Source organism: Camellia sinensis, chromosome 6 (genome assembly GCF_055761805.1).
Source record: "Camellia sinensis isolate YWXY chromosome 6, ASM5576180v1, whole genome shotgun sequence".
Classification (NCBI taxonomy): domain Eukaryota; kingdom Viridiplantae; phylum Streptophyta; class Magnoliopsida; order Ericales; family Theaceae; genus Camellia; species Camellia sinensis.
The window spans coordinates 143,013,732-143,030,859 of NC_138966.1; the positions used below are offsets into that span (position 1 = coordinate 143,013,732).

Sequence of the window (17,128 nt, forward strand, 5' to 3'; positions counted from 1 at the left end):
TGTTTTTGGAGTGTATGTTTCTCTCCTATTTGAACACGAAGTCCGAATTAAGAGATAGAGCCATTAGTACTGTTGCTAAAATCTCTCTCTCTCTCTCTCTCTCTCTCTCTCTCTCTCTTCGTGCTTCCCTTTAGGCTTTATTTTTGAATTACACAAAGCTTTAAAGGTCTGTATGAAATTCTGAAAACTTAACTCTGTTTGGAGGGTGTCTTTCTCTCCTTTTTGAACATGAAGTCCGAATTAAGAGATAGAGCCATTAGTACTGTTGTTAAAATCTCTCTCTCTGTCTTCGTGATTCCCTTTAGGCTTTATTTTTGAATTACATAAAGCTTTAAAGGTCTGTATGAAATTCTGAAAACTTAACTCTGTTTGATAAAAAAATTACCCTGATAATTATAGATTTTTGGCTTTCTTACTTTTGTTGGGATTAGGACTTACAAAATAGGCAATTTGAAACCTTTTGTTATAGAGAACCATCCTATGTCAAAGGGTCAATTTTTCAACTCAAATTTTGCCTATGATGGCACTAAGTTTCAGCACACTTAGTCAGCCAATTAAACCAACACTCACACACACTATGAGATTTAAGACAAGTAAGATAGAATGCACAACACATCAACCATTACAGGTAAACCCATCCTTTTTATAATAATACAAAGGATAGCCAATGGCACTCTACTACTTGACCATTTTCAAGTAACCATGGCATGCCCATAAATAGGCTACAATAAGAATTTGAAATTCAAACAGGCAACAAGATATAAGGGGAACATGCCACATGGCATGGCAATTGATACCCCCAATTGCCAAAGGGTTAAGACAAATCTAGAGCAGACCAGTAGTTGTAACTGCCACCAACGGCCCCTACAATTCAACCTTGTTTGCCCCTAGTTAACATGCCTTAGTTTTGCATAATTGCCAATAACTGCCCTTGTCAGCATTCCTTGGCCTTGCATAACTGCTAGTGACCTCCCCAATAATTCTACTGCCTTGTCTATGCCTTAGACAAATTCGAATTGCCCATGTGTTGGCCTTGGTCCAGACCATGCAAAGCCATTTGATTGTGTCCAGCCCCCAAGTGTGCTGCAGCCAACATTTAGGTCATATTAATGCCTTGCATCTTCCATGCTGCTCATACTTGGCCAAGGGTTGAGTGCCACCGCTGAACGACACAACTCTTTGCTCACCTTGTCAACATTGGCATGCCTCCCTCATGCCTTGGTCCAAGTCTGACATAGGTGCAAGGTGCCACCAAATGTCAGGCCGCCAGCTCTCAAATGTCAAGGTGCTAACACTAGGCTACTGTACTCCACATATGTTGGCTCAATAAAATCACTTGATTAAAAATAAGACCCGTAAACAACTATTAAAGCACACACATAGTTGTAGGAGACTTTGAACTTGTAAAATGTAGGGAAACTGGAAATGGATGAAAACATAAACCAGCATATTAACTTAGAATAAACATAAATAAAGTCTGGAATTCAATCCAGAATTCAGTTATCTAAGATCCCATTGGCCCAATAAGAAATTCTGTCCTTGTTTATATGCTCTGCTGTTTGCATCATGCTTGACTACAGTGCACAAAACTTAGCCTCAACTTTTGCTGTGTTGTAGCATAATATACCACAAGCAAAGAAGCTGCAAGCTGCAATTTTGTTGGCATGATGTCCAACATTGATTTGGCATGCGTATGACTTTACCTTTTGAAAGCAACAAGGCCAACCCCAAGAAGCCCGTTTTTCTTGATACACCATTCATTGTCTCTGGAATAATCAAACTAATGGGTGAATAGCTTGAAAATGAAAAATTATATCTCAGTCTTATTGAAATCCGAAAATTGAGTCATATTCTTAACTTTGATTTGCCTTATTTGGACTTTGTGTTGTGGTCATCTCGTTTCTTTGTGAAGAGTTGTCTTTGGTATTTTTTTGTGAGGTTGAAATTTGGAAAAATAGAGGTTGCCACAAGTTACAGTTGTGTTCAGGGTGATTGGACCTAAATTGAAAAAGCATGTTCGGTGTTAGTATGTTGAGGTATTAGGAAGGGGTAGGTGAGTTCTCAAAACATGTATGGAATCTTCTAAATTTGTGTAGTGCTCATGTTTGACACTTGACTTGAGTAAGGGTATGAGATATGTGTCCGATTTTCCTAGTTGGAGATGCACCTAACAGGAATGTATAAGTAGTCAAGTTCACTATATAACTATCTGTAAGGATTTCATTTTATACATAAATGCTATATTTTAGTTTTTAAACATCATTTTTACCCTTCAAAAATTAAATAAGTATTTAAGAAATATGAAATATAGCCTTATCTTGGTGTCCTTGACATAAGAATTAGTTGAATCTGACACTCTCACACATACCCGCAACCTACATCCCTACCCAAATCCATGTAACATAGGTGTCCCTGGTACATGTATAGGTGGGGTTCCATGTTATGGATCACCATACCTTCTTTATATGGGATTGTGGTGGGTAGGTATGGTTCATGGAAGACTGAATGAGGTTAAGGGTGATGAGATAATATGGGATGTTGCTGATAAAAAAAAAAAAGGAAGATAATATCGGATGTTCTATTCCGAAGTCATTGCATGTTGGGAGATTGATGTGGTTTGGTGTTAAGAGTTTTTTGGGAGCTTGTGTGTTAACCAAAAATCAACCTAAGAGGGGGAGTGAATTAGGTTTCTACAAATTAAAATTAATAATACCCTAATAAAATTAACTACTAGTACAACAAATTATTAACAAGTACAATGATGAATGTAGCAGTAAATGATCAAGCAAAATAACAATGAAGTATAACTAACATATAGGGTAAATCAAATGATTAACACATGAATATTAGATAGCTATAGCAGTAGTAGGAAAGTAAAGAGATTAGGGAAGAGGAGGCAAACAGATTTATAGTGGTTCGGCTTCAACCAAGCCTACATCCACTCCTCAAGCTTCACTTGAGATTTTCCACTATCTTCTAGTTTCACAGGGGTGTTAGCAACCTCTTTACACATGGAGCAATCCTCCACGAATTTTACATAGACTTCACAAGGCCAAACCCTTGCAAATCTGAGGTGATTCACAATCAGTTTCAAGATTTCAAGAATATAGGGTTTGCAATACTTTTACAAGATAAAATAGTATTTTTGCTTTTAAAGAAAGTTTACAATAAGTATTTCTCAAAGATAGATATATAAAATGAATTTTTGATTTTTCTGTAAATCTCACACAGAAAAGATGAGTTTAATGCTATAAGGCTCAGTGCTATGAAGCACGGACACATCCCTGAGGCTGGCGTATGAGTGTCTAACATGTGTCGGACACGGACACGTGTACGACACGCTGTTGACATGTGTTTGACACTCTCCCCTACGTGTCCCCTTTTTTTCAGAATTTTTCAGAGTCGGACACGAGGTTGGACACGCGAGGACACGATTCAGACACGCAGGTGGATCGAAGAAAGCCTAGAACTGTTGGAGAGGAGAAAGGGAGAGAGCCAGAGTGGAGACAGATCGAGGGGAGAGAGAGGGAGATAGATCGAGGGAAGAGAGAGACAGATCGAGGACAGAGAGAAGAAGCCCTAACCTGTTTTGTCTTCGTCTTCGTCTTCGTCTTCTGCCTTCGTCTTCGCTGCTTCGTCTTCATCTTCGTCTTCGCATCATCTTTCTCTTCCTCTGTCTTCGTCTTCCGTATTCTATCTTCTGTCTCTCCTTCTGTCTCTTTCTCTTTCTTCTCTTCCCTCATCTGATTTCATTTCTCTCCACTCCACCCTTTTCTTTTTATTCTCTCTCTTTTTTCTTTTTTTTTTCTTTTGTTTTATTATTTACATCTATGTTTTTATTCAAATATATAAAATAAATTATTTTTATTTAAAAAAAATCAATTTTTATTTAAAAAAATTTAGATAATATATTTATTAATTTTATTATTATTGTAATTTTATAAGAATTAATATTTTTTTAAATTTTAGATATAAAATAAGTAAATAAAATTATATATATTAAACGTGTCCCTAACGTGTCGTGTCCCATATTTTTTGAAAATTTGCGTATTTACGTGTCCGTGTCGTGTCCCATGTCCGTGTCCGTGCATCATAGGCTCAGTGTATAATTTCTGAGAATAGATATGAGTGATTATAAATCAAAGAATATTTTCAGGTTTTTTTTTAACTTGTTTACATTAGAGGCTTTGGTATATATAATGAAAATTATAGCCGTTGTAGTCATTTGAATTTATAGCCGTTGATAGCCGTTGTACTTTCATCATTACTAATTTGAATATCTTTCACTTTTGGTCTTTTGAACCTTTATAGCCGTTTATAGCCGTTGTACTTCCATTATTACTAATTTGAATATCTTCAACTTGAACCTTTTGAACTGCTGCTGTGCTAGGCTGTTTGAACCTTTGTTTTGGGCTATTTGAACTCCTGATTTAAGCAAATATTAAATACATTCTAACAATATTTAAGATAAAGGTTTAGGTGAGAAATAATGAGACAAAGTAAATTTTGATTATATTTTTCTCTTTTAAATAAATTATCAAAATAAATTTTGATTCTATTTTTTTCTTTCAAATAAATTATCAAAATAAATTTTGATTAAAATATAATTAAATAAATCATCAAAATAAATTTTAGATTTTATTTTTTCCTTTCAAATAAATTAAAACATAATTAAATAAATCATCAAAATAAATAAGTCTAATAATCTTTCCCTTTTTGATGATGACACACAATGATGTTTTGATTTGATTTGGGAGTAAGAAAGGCTCCCCCTCAAGTCATGCTCCCTGAATTCATTTTTAAATACATAGGTTAGCACATGTGTAATAAATAAGCTTTAATCAACAACATGATATAAGATTAAGATATCAAACTATAAATACATAACATTAGATTAGTTTGAAAATAATACCATAATACATAACATCATATAATTTTCTCCTCCTGTGACATTATCAAAAGGAAATTATGGCTCAGAATCTGGAGGAGGAGGAAACTGATAGTGATAAATGGCATCAAAAAAGAGATAATCAAAACAGATATATACATATATATAGATATATAGATATATAGGATTCGCCCTCGTCTCTTTTTTGTTCGTCGAAAATCGCGTAGGACACGCGTCCGCGCTTTTGCGTCAGCCGACCGACAAAAGCGAGACGGGTCAATCAATCAATCAGGTGCCTCGGCTCTCTCTCCCTCTTGTCGTCTTCTCCTCCATCTTCTTCTTAATCACACACTCTTCAATTTTCTTCTTCACCAATCTCTTCTTCACCACTCTCTTCTGTTTTTTCTTCTTCATCGAGAGACAGAGAAACTGAACGGAGGAGGCCAAGCCTCAGTCTGTTCATTTCTCTGCAACTTATTTCTTTGACACCTCTCACCTCTAATCCATGGCTTCCTCATCCCGTCCCCTCACTCTGTTTTCGGACCTGAATGATCCCATAAGCTCTGCTGGACTGAGTGCCCCTACTCCTACTCTTCCTGTCATTCTTCTTCCTAACCTTCCTATGATGTCGATTGAGCAAATCATGGCAGCTCAATCTGACATAGAAGCCAATCATTTCACACTGACGTCCTGTATGGAGATAGTGACAGTAGTCACACAATTGGCTCATCGATTGCAGAATAGGACGAGTGAGCTCCATCAGGTCAACGTCCAATTCTCTCTGCTCCAACGCATGTACAAGGATGTGCGAGCAGAAATAGGCGCACTGAAGGCCGAAAATAAAGAGCTTAAACGGAAGACCACCTCCATGGCCCGATTTGGAGCAACGTCGTTCTTGGCCTTTGATAGTCAGCGGAGAGTTGTCGCTCTCAACGAAAGCACAGGGGCAGGGGCGTCAAGGGTCCCCCAAGGTGATAAAAAGAAGAAGAAAACGATGCAAGAGGCAAGTAAGTAAGATCGGCGTATGGCCGGAAAAAAAATGAAGGGTTTTTTTTTTTATATGTTTATTTTGATCGGCGTGTGGCCGTAAAAAAATGAAGGGTGTTTTTTTTTTAGTGTAAATATTTGTATTTTGATTTGTTGTTGTGTTTATGTTTAAGTATTGAAAAATGAAATTAAAAAGCAGAGAAAAAAAATAAGAAAATTAAGCCCAAACAAAAAATAATAATGAGAGACCAAATTGTTAATGAGTATATGAGAAGCATTTGAGCATGATCTAATTCTCAATTTTTTAACAAAAGCATACCAATCTCAAGACTATAATAGACATAACAGTGCATAGATCAAATAAGGTTGCCAATCAAGAGCATAAATATGGAGCTAAGGTTTAAGTCACTCTTCCTTGAGAAAAACGATCTTCCTCTTACATTATCAACAACTAATCAGCTCAAAGGTCATGTTGTAAGAATTAAGATACCAAAAGTATAGAGATGCCAAAATAATCAGAGATACTAAAACAATCAAGTCTCTTTTTCGTTCCCGATGACATTTTCAACAAAATCAAGCACAAGGAGGGAGTATGGTACAACATATAGGATGAAAGAATGTAAGTCTCATTATAGCACAAATAATCATTCATATCAAGGTAGCTCTATGATACCAAAAAAATGATAGCACATAATGATCATCCAATTGAAGCTCATACCATTTGACAATAATGGGCAAAAAAAATAGTAACATGTGAAGGTGCAAGCCCATAAGTTTGATATCAAAAACATAATAGAAACTGAGGGGATTTTAAAAATAATCAAGGTAAAATTTTTCCCATTGTTTCATTTGGCAAAATCAATAGAAGATATGATAAATGACTTAAAATATCAAATAGGATGGATGTGAGTGATTATAATAGAATCAGTGTATAATTTCTGAGAATAGATGTGAGTGATTATAAATCAAAGAATATTTTCAAGTTTTTTTTTAACTTGTTTACATTAGAGGCTTTGGTATATATAATGAAAATTATAGCCGTTGTAGTCATTTGAATTTATAGCCATTTATAGCCGTTGTACTTCCATCATTACTAATTTGAATATCTTTCACTTAAACCTTTTGAACCTTTATAGTCGTTTATAGCCGTTGTATTTCCATCATTACTAATTTGAATATCTTCCACTTGAACCTTTTGAACCTTTTGGCCTGCTGCTGTGCTAGGCTGTTTGAACCTTTATTGTAGGCTATTTGAACTCCTGATTTAAACAAATATTAAATACATTCTAACAATATTTAAGATAAAGGTTTAGGTGAGAAATAATAGGACAAAGTAAATTTTGATTCTATTTTTCTCTTTCAAATAAATTATCAAAATAAATTTTGATTAAAACATAATTAAATAAATCATCAAAATAAATTTTAGATTCTATTTTTCTCTTTCAAATAAATTAAAACATAATTAAATAACTGATCAAAATAAATAAGTCTAATGTAAGGTTGATCATTTGGGAAGACAGGTGGACTGTTTTAGATTGACTGCTTCAAAGTCTTTATGGTTCAATTCTGATTGATAATCAATACTGGGGCTTTGCGATATTTGATTTATCACAAACCTAAATGTTTGAGGTTAATTTCTATTACAAATGAGTGGATTTTGAGAGGATAGGACTGACCTAGATGCTTTCAAGAGTAGAAAGTTTGAGGTTAATTCCTATTGATTCTACGAGGCACCAACACACAACATGATATGGACACGGCAAGTTGGGGAATACATAAGATATATAGTTTTACATATTTATTACATGGCATATATATATATATATATATATAAATATTGCTTTCAAAGTTAATAAAAAAAAATGTAACATAAGATTAATTACCAACGTTTGAAGGAGAAGGGATTGATAAGTAGAAATTTTCGTTGTTTTTCTTTTATAAGAGGATGTAATGTGTTTTATGTGTGTATAAACGATGGACATGTGTGTACCTCAAGTGTCTGGGTATAAAGATAATATTAGGACACATTTGGATGCATGTCCAACATGGGCGACACGTGTTGGGAAGTGTCTAATGAGAGTGGCATGGGGAACAACAGAATTGGTGAGATCATTGTTGAGTGGCATGGGAGGTGAGAGGGGAGATTTGCACCTGACTGTACGGCCGAGCTGAGATAACGTCAGGTGTGACGGACCGCGTAGCGCCGAGGTAATCTCTGTTGACATGGCCAGCGGCCTGCCTTGCACGGTCGGAAATATTGATCGGTCAGGCACCAACTGGCATAGCTTAGCTGCGTCTTGAACGTGTTGGACGGAGCTTGGGTTAGCGGATGCTGACCGGGCTAAAAGGCAGCCCGAGCTAGTCCGTGGGCGCGATCAAGGCCGGTGCACCTTGGACCGGTTAGTCGATATAAAGTGGCTTCGTGTGACCAAGATTGAAGGTAGGCCGGTTGGAGGCCGGCATGCCTCGCAACCGGATGGTCATGATGAACCGACCAATGATAGTTCGGTCGAGGTGGGCAGGCTTTTGCCTGATTCCAAGTTATAGGTCGGCGACACATAGCTCGGTTATGAGCATGTAATAGCGACTCTCCACAAGTGACAGGCCGGTCGTGGTACTCCGGTTAAGTATGCCACCTGGGACAATGGCGTGAAGGAGAGGACATCCGCTCCACGCACGCCTCAATACCGTTGGGCAGTTCTGTGTGTACTGGAGGGAGGACTAAGCCTTTACACGCGTAAGGTGGTGAGAGGTGAGCACTGCCACCTGTCCAGGGAAGGACAGCAGAGGTAGTGCGCACACAATCTTGAGGCTGCATGGCCAGCCTAGAAATATGGAGGAAGAGGGACGTTGGAGGTAAGCGAATTCATCCTATCAAAAAACTCTCCCTGATAGCCTTCTTCTTTAGCTAGTGGTCTGACTTGATCGTCGGAGGGTCTTTCCGGCACACCACCGCCGGGCAGCTCACCATTTTTGTGTTGCAGAGATAGACGCCGTTACAAGAAGCTTGACGACCAAGGAGTACGGAGAGCAGAGGATATTTCGCCCCCGTACAGGAGGTGTGATATCATTAATATTTCTGGTGTAACTTAGGTGTTTCCTAGATAGGTGGCAGAGTTTGAAGAGGCGTAAGATTAGTATGAGGAGAAGGAAATCTGGATGCCATCTTCTTTTGTTTGACATGGTGTATATAGAGAAAAAAAAAATGACTTTCCTATATAATATCGAGGAAGCATTTCATCACGTAATGATCTAGTGTTTGAACTTTTAATCTATCATCATTGTGTGATTTGAGAGATTCTGTCAGGACAGCTCATGGTATGTGGGCTTTATATGCAAATAGTATTAAGTCCTTTTTTACGTCAAAAGTTGGCTGGAATCCATGGAAATTTGAAGTATTCACTTATGCTAATGAAATACCATGAAATTGACAACTTTTGGAAGTTTCAGTAGAGTTCTTGATTAGATAAATATATGGACTTTGTTTCTCTATGCCAGCATATGTGGCCACGTATTCTCTACCTGATGACCAAATGTTTTTTTTTTTTTTTATCATTCTCAGCATTTGCTGAGATTGAATTCTAGACGTGGTAGTGCCTTTGGTGATAGTGGTGGTGTTAATATTAACGGATAGCAGTAACATCAACTTAGTTGTTCCTTGCATACTAAAAACAGGGTTTTCCTTTCATCCTCCATAGTGTCAGTGATAGCAATATATGTGCTTTCTTGATGACAGATGAAGTCCTTCCCTCTATAGTAGTAGTTATGAAAAGTGCTCTCTGCCTCCCCTTGTTGACCCAACCCCCACAAAAAATAAAAAAGAAAGCTTTGCAAAGAAATGGGTGTTTTAGGAAGAATGAACACGTTTTCAAGTTCTAAAAAAGTTCTATCAAATGGCCTGAGAATCAACCCTTTTCTTCACAATACCACAGCCTCTTTGAATCACTCCTAAACATGAATGGGTGAGTGAATGCTGATTTATTTGTGAGGGTCATTTTGTAAGGAACATCACTCTCTTTGGGCCATCAAATCACCAAGTTGACTTCTCAGCAATTCATGTTAATGCAATCAATATGACTTATGGTGAAAAGATCCATCAAAACTACCCTCTTGACACAAGTAGCAAGTGAAATAGTACTCCTTATCCATCAGAGGAGTCAACATGAATAGTGTCAATTTGTCCACAAGCTACTTCCTTCTCTTATTTATTTATTTTATTTAAAGGCACCTTCCATCATCACAATTTAGGAATATTGCCTCATATATTTCTACCAAGTTATCTTCCTTAGCTCTATCATCTTAGCTATCATGGCTTTTAAAATCCATGGCGGTCTTACAACAATGTCAGTGGCCGCAGATTTGCAAGTTGATTTTTTATTTCAAACACAACATACATGTTTTTTCTACTGTTATGAACCCTTAATGTTGAGAAGTCAACTTGGATTCGATGGCCCAAAGAGAGATGTTCCTTACGAAAGGACCCCCAGATATAAATCAGCATGGGCAAATTGAAGACACAGGCAGCAACCATGCTGATCAAAAAAGGAAAAAGAAGAAGAAAAGAACCATCATCACAGCCTACAGGGCTGTTTTTTTTACCTCTACACATTCATTTCTTTACTTTAGGTGATCCTTGATTTGGTATGTACCCCTTGTCACAGATTTAATTTTGAGTCAGTTTGGATCTGTTTCTTGCTTTCCAATATTATTGGCTATGGTAACTTTAGTTTTCATTCTAGAATATCCTTTTCTGCTTGCTCAAGTATAATTTATTGTTCTTTTGGTTTTGTACCTACAGGACTTTACCTGAATCATTCCTTAGGGAAGATGATGTAAGTTTATTCTAGATTATCCTTTTCTGCTTGCTCATGTATAATTTATTGTTTTTGGTTTTGTACCCACATGACTCTACCTGAATCATTCCTTAGGGAAGATGATGTAACCGTATTGGTGTAAGAATCTGAATAAACTTGTACATTCAATTGTGTTTGTTTACAAAGAGTTTATAGCCCTAAATCTATGACTGAAAAAGGAAATACAAAGATTCCTATTTACTTACACCATAATCTTGCCTAATTCTTGCCTATTCCTAATATACACAATGCCATATATACACAATATATTCTCACACCCCCGCTCAAACTAAAGGTGTTTTAGCAGAAAACACTGGGAGTTTGCTAAGAAAAAACTAAAACCGAGCGGTAGTGTGAGTCTTGGTGAAAAAGTCCGCAAATTGCAAGGCCGAGGAGATGAAAGGAAGCGAGATAGAGCCAGACTGCAGATGCTGTCGGACAAAGTGGCAATCAATCTCAATATGCTTCGTCCGTTCATGGAAGACAGTATTGTGGGCAATTTGAATAACACTGCGGTTGTTACAATAGAGAGGTCGGAGAAGACTGAGGTACACCCAAATCAGAGAGAAGACAACGAAGCCAAACAAGCTTAGCAGTAGCATAAGCCATAGCATGGTACTTGGCTTCGGCAGTAGAGCGAGCAACAACAGTTTGTTTCTTGCTTTTTCAAAAAATCAAGGAATCGTCAAGAAACAAACAGAAATCAGAGGTGGACTTGCGATCATTAACATCACTAGCCCAATTAGAATCAACATAGGCCACCAGGCCTAAAGATGAAGTAGATGACAACAGTAAGCCTTGAAAGATGGTACTCTGCAAATAGCGAAGAATGTGAACTAAGGCAGCCCAGTGGGTAGAGTGAGGAGTAGAAACGAACTGACTAACCACATGAACAACATAAGCAAGATTAGGGCGAGTGACAGTCAGATAAACTAAACAACCCCCAAGCTCGCGATAAAAAGTGGGATCATCCAGAGGGACACTATTAGTAGAGTTGAGTTTCACATTAAGCTCAATAAGTGTATCAGAAATCTTAGTATCAGTAAGACCGGTACGGTGAATAACCTCATTAGCGTACTTGGCCTGAGATAGAAAATAACCCTTTGGAGAAGAGACAACCTCAATACCAAGAAAATACTGCAATGGACCCAGATCTTTCATTTCGAAGGTGCGGAAGAGATGTTGCTTAACCTCAGAGATAGCAGAAGAGTCAGAGCCAGTGATGATCATATCATCCACATAGAGTAGGAGAGCAACAAAACTAACCGAGGTATGTCTCAGAAACAAAGCAGAGTCAAAAGCAGAAAGATAAAACCCAAGCTCGGTAACAGCAGTCTGAAAGCGATCATACCAAGCATGAAGAGATTGCTTCAAACCATACAGAGTACGCCGAAGATGACAAACCTGCCCAGAAGAGTAGAGAGGCCAGGGAGAGGACGCATGTAGACCTCCTCAGTGAGATGACCGTTGAGAAAAGCATTCTTAACGTCCATCTGATAGAGAGGCCAATATCGAACAGCAGCAAGACAAATCAAGGTACAGACAGTAGTTATCTTGGCAACAGGGGCAAATGTCTCCTCATAATCAATACCATATTCCTACGAGAAATCCTTGACAACCAAGCGAGCTTTGTATCGCTCGAGAAAGCCATTAGAATGAATCTTGACTTTATAGACTCATTTGCAATCAACCAGATTCTTGCCAGCAGGCAAAAGAACCAACTCTCATGTGTTAGTCTTCTGCAAGGCAAACAACTCATCCGCCATAGCCTGAACCCAAGTAGGATCCTGACAGGCCCTTATGTAAGACTGTGGTTCTGAAAAAGAATGAATAACAGACAAAAAGGCACGATAGGAAGCAGAAAAACATGTATTAGACCAACCAAACCTGTTTGGAGGACGACGCTCACGAGTAGGATATCGGTGTGCAGTAGGATCAAAGTCGTTAGAAGCAAAAAGAGTAGCAATAGGAGTAGAGACAACTGGTGGTGGGCGAGCCTTGCGACGAGAATAGACCAACAACGGAGGGGAAGAAGAAGCCGAAGGGGGAGAATGAGCCATAAGTGACGTAGACGGAGAAGTAGGAATGGTCTCAGGAGGAACAGTGGAGATGTACACATCAGACGGGACCTCAGAAGGAAATGGGTCAATGTGAACTAAATCCTCTTTGGAAACGGGAGCAGTGAGAGGGGGAAGCTGAAAGTAAGATAGACGTTCGAGAAAGACAACATGACGGGAGACATAAAGGCGACGAGAGATAGGGTTGTAACAGCGGTAGCCTTTCTGAGTAAGACTGTAGCCCAAAAAGACACACAAGACAGACCGGACACTGAGTGTGGTCTTATCTTTACGGGAAAGGAGGTCAAAACAAGCAGACCCAAAGACACGCAGGAGGGAATAATTAGGAGGTTGGGAATACAGAGCCTCATAAGGGGATTGACCGGAGAGTAGGGGAGTCGGCATGCGATTAAGGAGAAAAGCAGCAGTAAGGACTGTTTCATTCGAGAATGGTGCTGGAACAGAGGCAGAGAGAAGGAAAGATCAAGTTATCTCAAGAAGATGACGGTGTTTACGCTTAGCACGACCATTTTGGGCAGGGGTATTAATATAGGAGGTTTGGTGAATGGTGCCCAATTTAGCCAAAGACTCACAGAACTCAGTTTTAAAGTATTCCCCACCCAAGTCAGATCGAAGTATTTTAATTGTGGCCCCAAACTGTGTAGTGATCATAGACTGAAATGTACGATATATTTGGTAGAAGTCAGATTTATGAGCTATAAGATAAATCTAGGTATAGCGGGTACAATCACCAACAAAGGACACATAGTACGTGAAACCCTCTATAGTGAGAATAGGAGAAGGCCCCTAGACATCAGTATATACAAGAGAAAAGGGAGAACCAGAAATAGAAGTACTGTTATTAAAAGGTAAAGCTATCATTTTAGCAAGTTTACATCCTCGATATTCATTAATTTGACTAGGAGAAACTTTACCTAACAAACCTGACTGAGCTAAAGACCGCAAGTGGTTAACAGACAAATGACCTAAGCGAGAATACCATAAATAAAACTGATTCGACTGAGAATCTAACTGAAAAGATGAAAGTGCAATGGGGGAGGTAGACAAAGGAAGATGTAGGCTTTTCACCACATAGAGATCTCCAACTCTACGGCCGGTCCTAATTTGCTTCTTGGGCACCTGATCCTGCACACAACAGATAGAAAAAGAAAAGATAGCATCAAAACCAGAAGCATTAAGCTGACTGATTGAAATCAAGTTAACAGACAGTTGAGGAACATAAAGAACAGAGGGAATAGTAACAACAAACATGGCAGAGGGTAAAGTAGAACTAATAGATAGGACAGACATACCGGACCCATTAGCTGTATTAATAATAATAGGAAAGGGAAGGGGGATATAGTTTTAGAGTAAGGAAAGTTGAGTCGTCATATGATGGGAGGCACCAGAATCAAAATGCCGGACAGAGGAAGGAATACTTGGAGAGGACCCAAGCAAACTTGAATAAAAAGATGTGAGAGCAGAGGCACATGAAGATGATTGAGAGGTGGACTAGAGATGCTGAAGCTGAGCAATCTGGGCATTCAAGGAAGTCAAGTCAGGATCAGAAGTCGGAGCAGATGCAGTATACGTAGTAGGAGGGTGAAAAGTACTCGGAGTACGACCTCGGAATTGTGGCTGAGACGGTTGAGAAAACTGAGCAGACTGACAGCCCTTCTTGGGACAGTTGTACTTCAAATGGCCCTTCTGATGGAAAAAAAACATACTCATCAGAGGCTAGTGGCCCCTTCTTTGTCTTTGTAGTGGCCTGAAGCTGATGAGGTGGAGGGTTCAACAGCAGAGGAGGCTGAGTAGGAGCCAAGAAGACAGATGGAGACAGAGTTTGACTGGCCATCTTAAGACGGGTTTCCTCGAAGAGGAGCTCACGAACAATAACATCCATAGAGGGAAGAGGAGATTGATGAAGGATGCCACCACGGATAGCCTCATACTGAAGAGAGAGAGCCATTAAGAACTGCACTAAACGACTTTGCTCCCGAAACTCAACATAAGCATCTAGTGCCTTGAGGCTAGATGATTCCATGAGAGCCAACTGATCCCAGAGGCTTGTCATTTCAATGTAGAAGTCCGGAATAGATTGATTCTCCTGACAAGCACTCTGAATAGCTGTTTCCAACTCATACTGTTTAGCAAAGTTGGACTGCTGATACACACCCAATAAATAGTCCCACACCTCTTTGGCAGTACTGTATTTGGAAAATATCATTCCAATACGGTCATCCACAGAATTATGAAACCAGGTCAGAACTTGGGCATTTTCATAATCCCAAGTGTCACAGGAAGTTAGATATCCTTCTTGTTTCGAGTCTAATGGACGTGGAACAGAACCAGAAACATAGCCCCATTTTTTCTGACCAAGAAGGAAATTCTTCATGACACTAGCCCAATAAGTATAATTGGCACCTGTGAGTTTACATCTAATTGCTTGAATTTTGGTGTTCGTCATTGTAATAAACCAAAGATTTTTATTTTTATTTTTATTTATTTAATAAAACAGAGTTTATAAGAGAGATATACTATACCACCAGATGATCAAATAACAATGGGAGAAAGAGAACTGGACCAGTCGAAACAGAGAGACAAGCACCAGCACCTCGCGAGTCTAGCAATGGTGGCGACTCAACTTCACGAGTCCAACGATAGATCACATGAACTAGAGAAATCACGAACCAGACGCTAAGGTTCTCGCGAGTAGATCGCGAGGCAAAGAACGAGAAAGAGAGATGAACCAGATGACTAGACGAAGGACAATTCGGGACCTTCTATCGAACCAGACGAACACAGAAGAAGAAGAGAGAGTCAGCTTCTAGGGTTTCGGTTCAAAGATAGCTCTGATACCATTTAAGAATCTGAATAAACTTGTATATTCAATTGCGTTTGTTTACAAAGAGGTCATCCATTTATATAGTCCTAAATCTATGACTGAAAAAGGAAATACAAAGATTCCTATTTACTTACACCACAATCTTGCGTATTCCTAATATACACAATATATTCTCACAATTGGATGGAGGAATGCTCAAGGTCATGATAACTGCATATGATAAGGCATCAAGATTCGATTGTCTGCGGCTTTGTTTGTACCATAGTGATATAACTTACCTTGAAACAAGACGTACATTGTCTTTTATAAACACCATCATGATACAGTGTTTCCATGTATAATACTATAAGATTTACTTTTCAACTATTTGATTTTTCAAAGAGTTAATCATGGTGGGGGAGCTTGAATTTCCCCCATCTAGTGCTGCAAGATAAGTGTCTGGCGAGGAATACTTGTGCGTTGAATTTAGTATCTATAAGTAAATGCTTTTCCTTTAAAGAATAGGAAAACTTTTATCACGCCAAAGAGGAAAGAAAATACTGAAAATGTATTTTTTTTAATCTTTACAAACGCCTTCCCCTTAAACCAATCCAGTGATTAAAATGCATCGGAACCCACCATTGGGTGGCATTCATCTCTCTCAAGTATCAATGTCTCACATAAAACTGGATTTCTGGTACATTAACATGTAATTGTCGCAAAAACATGTGTAACAATTGCTGCAATATGTTTCCTCCCCAGAGCCATGAGCATCAGTGTAACTGCATAAATTAGTAGTCAACGTATCTCAGTGTGAAAACTTCCAAATGTTATATCTCAACATTAACTCCAAAGAATGACTTTGCCATTTCTTGAAGTTGAACTCATGGAAAAGATAAACTTATCAAGAACAAATTAGTAATGTAAAACCATACCGCTTTCTTTACTAATACTTCTGAAAGCCAAAAGGAATGAAATATCAGTCAAGGACTATTAATGTGTGTTTCTGAAAAATGAAAATAGCAAAGAAAAAACGAAAACACAACCACACAGGCAACTCTCACATTATATCAGATTTTATGTATTTTGGTCATGTTTAGTTAATCAAATGATGCATAACTATAGGAAAATTGTTGACGTCTAAGATTTCTGATTCATGATTTTATGATCAAAGTGTTCTCATTTTAATGCTGCTGCCTTCTATCTTCATTTATTTTCCTCTGTTCCACAAATTCTTCATCTATTATGAATGATGTGACTTGATGCTTCTGCACCATAACATAATACAGTGCAACATACTATCTCCTGTTTGCATCTTTGGTGCTATGAACATTAAGTTTTTTTTTGGTTTTATAATTCTTCTGCCAACATATATATATATATATAAAGAAATGAATAAACTGTAATTATGCGCAGCTACAGAAAATGATAAACTCAAACGAGTTACTGTTATATCATCCCACTTAGGTATTAGCTTAGGGTTTGGTGTGGGTGTTTTGAGATTGCATAGACAGATTGC

At 38.2% G+C, this 17,128-nt stretch overlaps 1 protein-coding gene and 1 long non-coding RNA gene across 30 annotated transcripts in view; both read left to right on the forward strand.

The window, feature by feature from the left end:
- Positions 1-17,128, forward strand: part of LOC114292646 (uncharacterized) — a 146,958-nt gene that overhangs the window by 5,654 nt on the left and 124,176 nt on the right. For 25 of the 29 annotated variants that reach the window (XR_014333208.1, XR_014333209.1, XR_014333210.1 and 22 more), the window contains exon 3: positions 10,674-10,707. The exons of 3 other annotated variants lie outside the window; for them this stretch is intronic. Coding sequence is in view for 8 of the 26 variants with exons in the window: in XM_082874962.1 (XP_082731088.1) it covers positions 10,674-10,707 (34 nt within the window). In the remaining 18 variants the exon portion in view is untranslated. Of the gene's footprint in view, positions 1-10,673; positions 10,708-10,781; positions 10,814-17,128 lie in introns of those variants that run through there. One more of the 29 variants, XM_082874972.1, reaches the window with a different exon arrangement.
- LOC145792939 (uncharacterized) lies at positions 7,221-10,437 on the forward strand. Its single transcript, XR_014333226.1, has 2 exons — positions 7,221-8,006; positions 8,935-10,437. It is a non-coding gene; the product is annotated as an uncharacterized LOC145792939 (long non-coding RNA).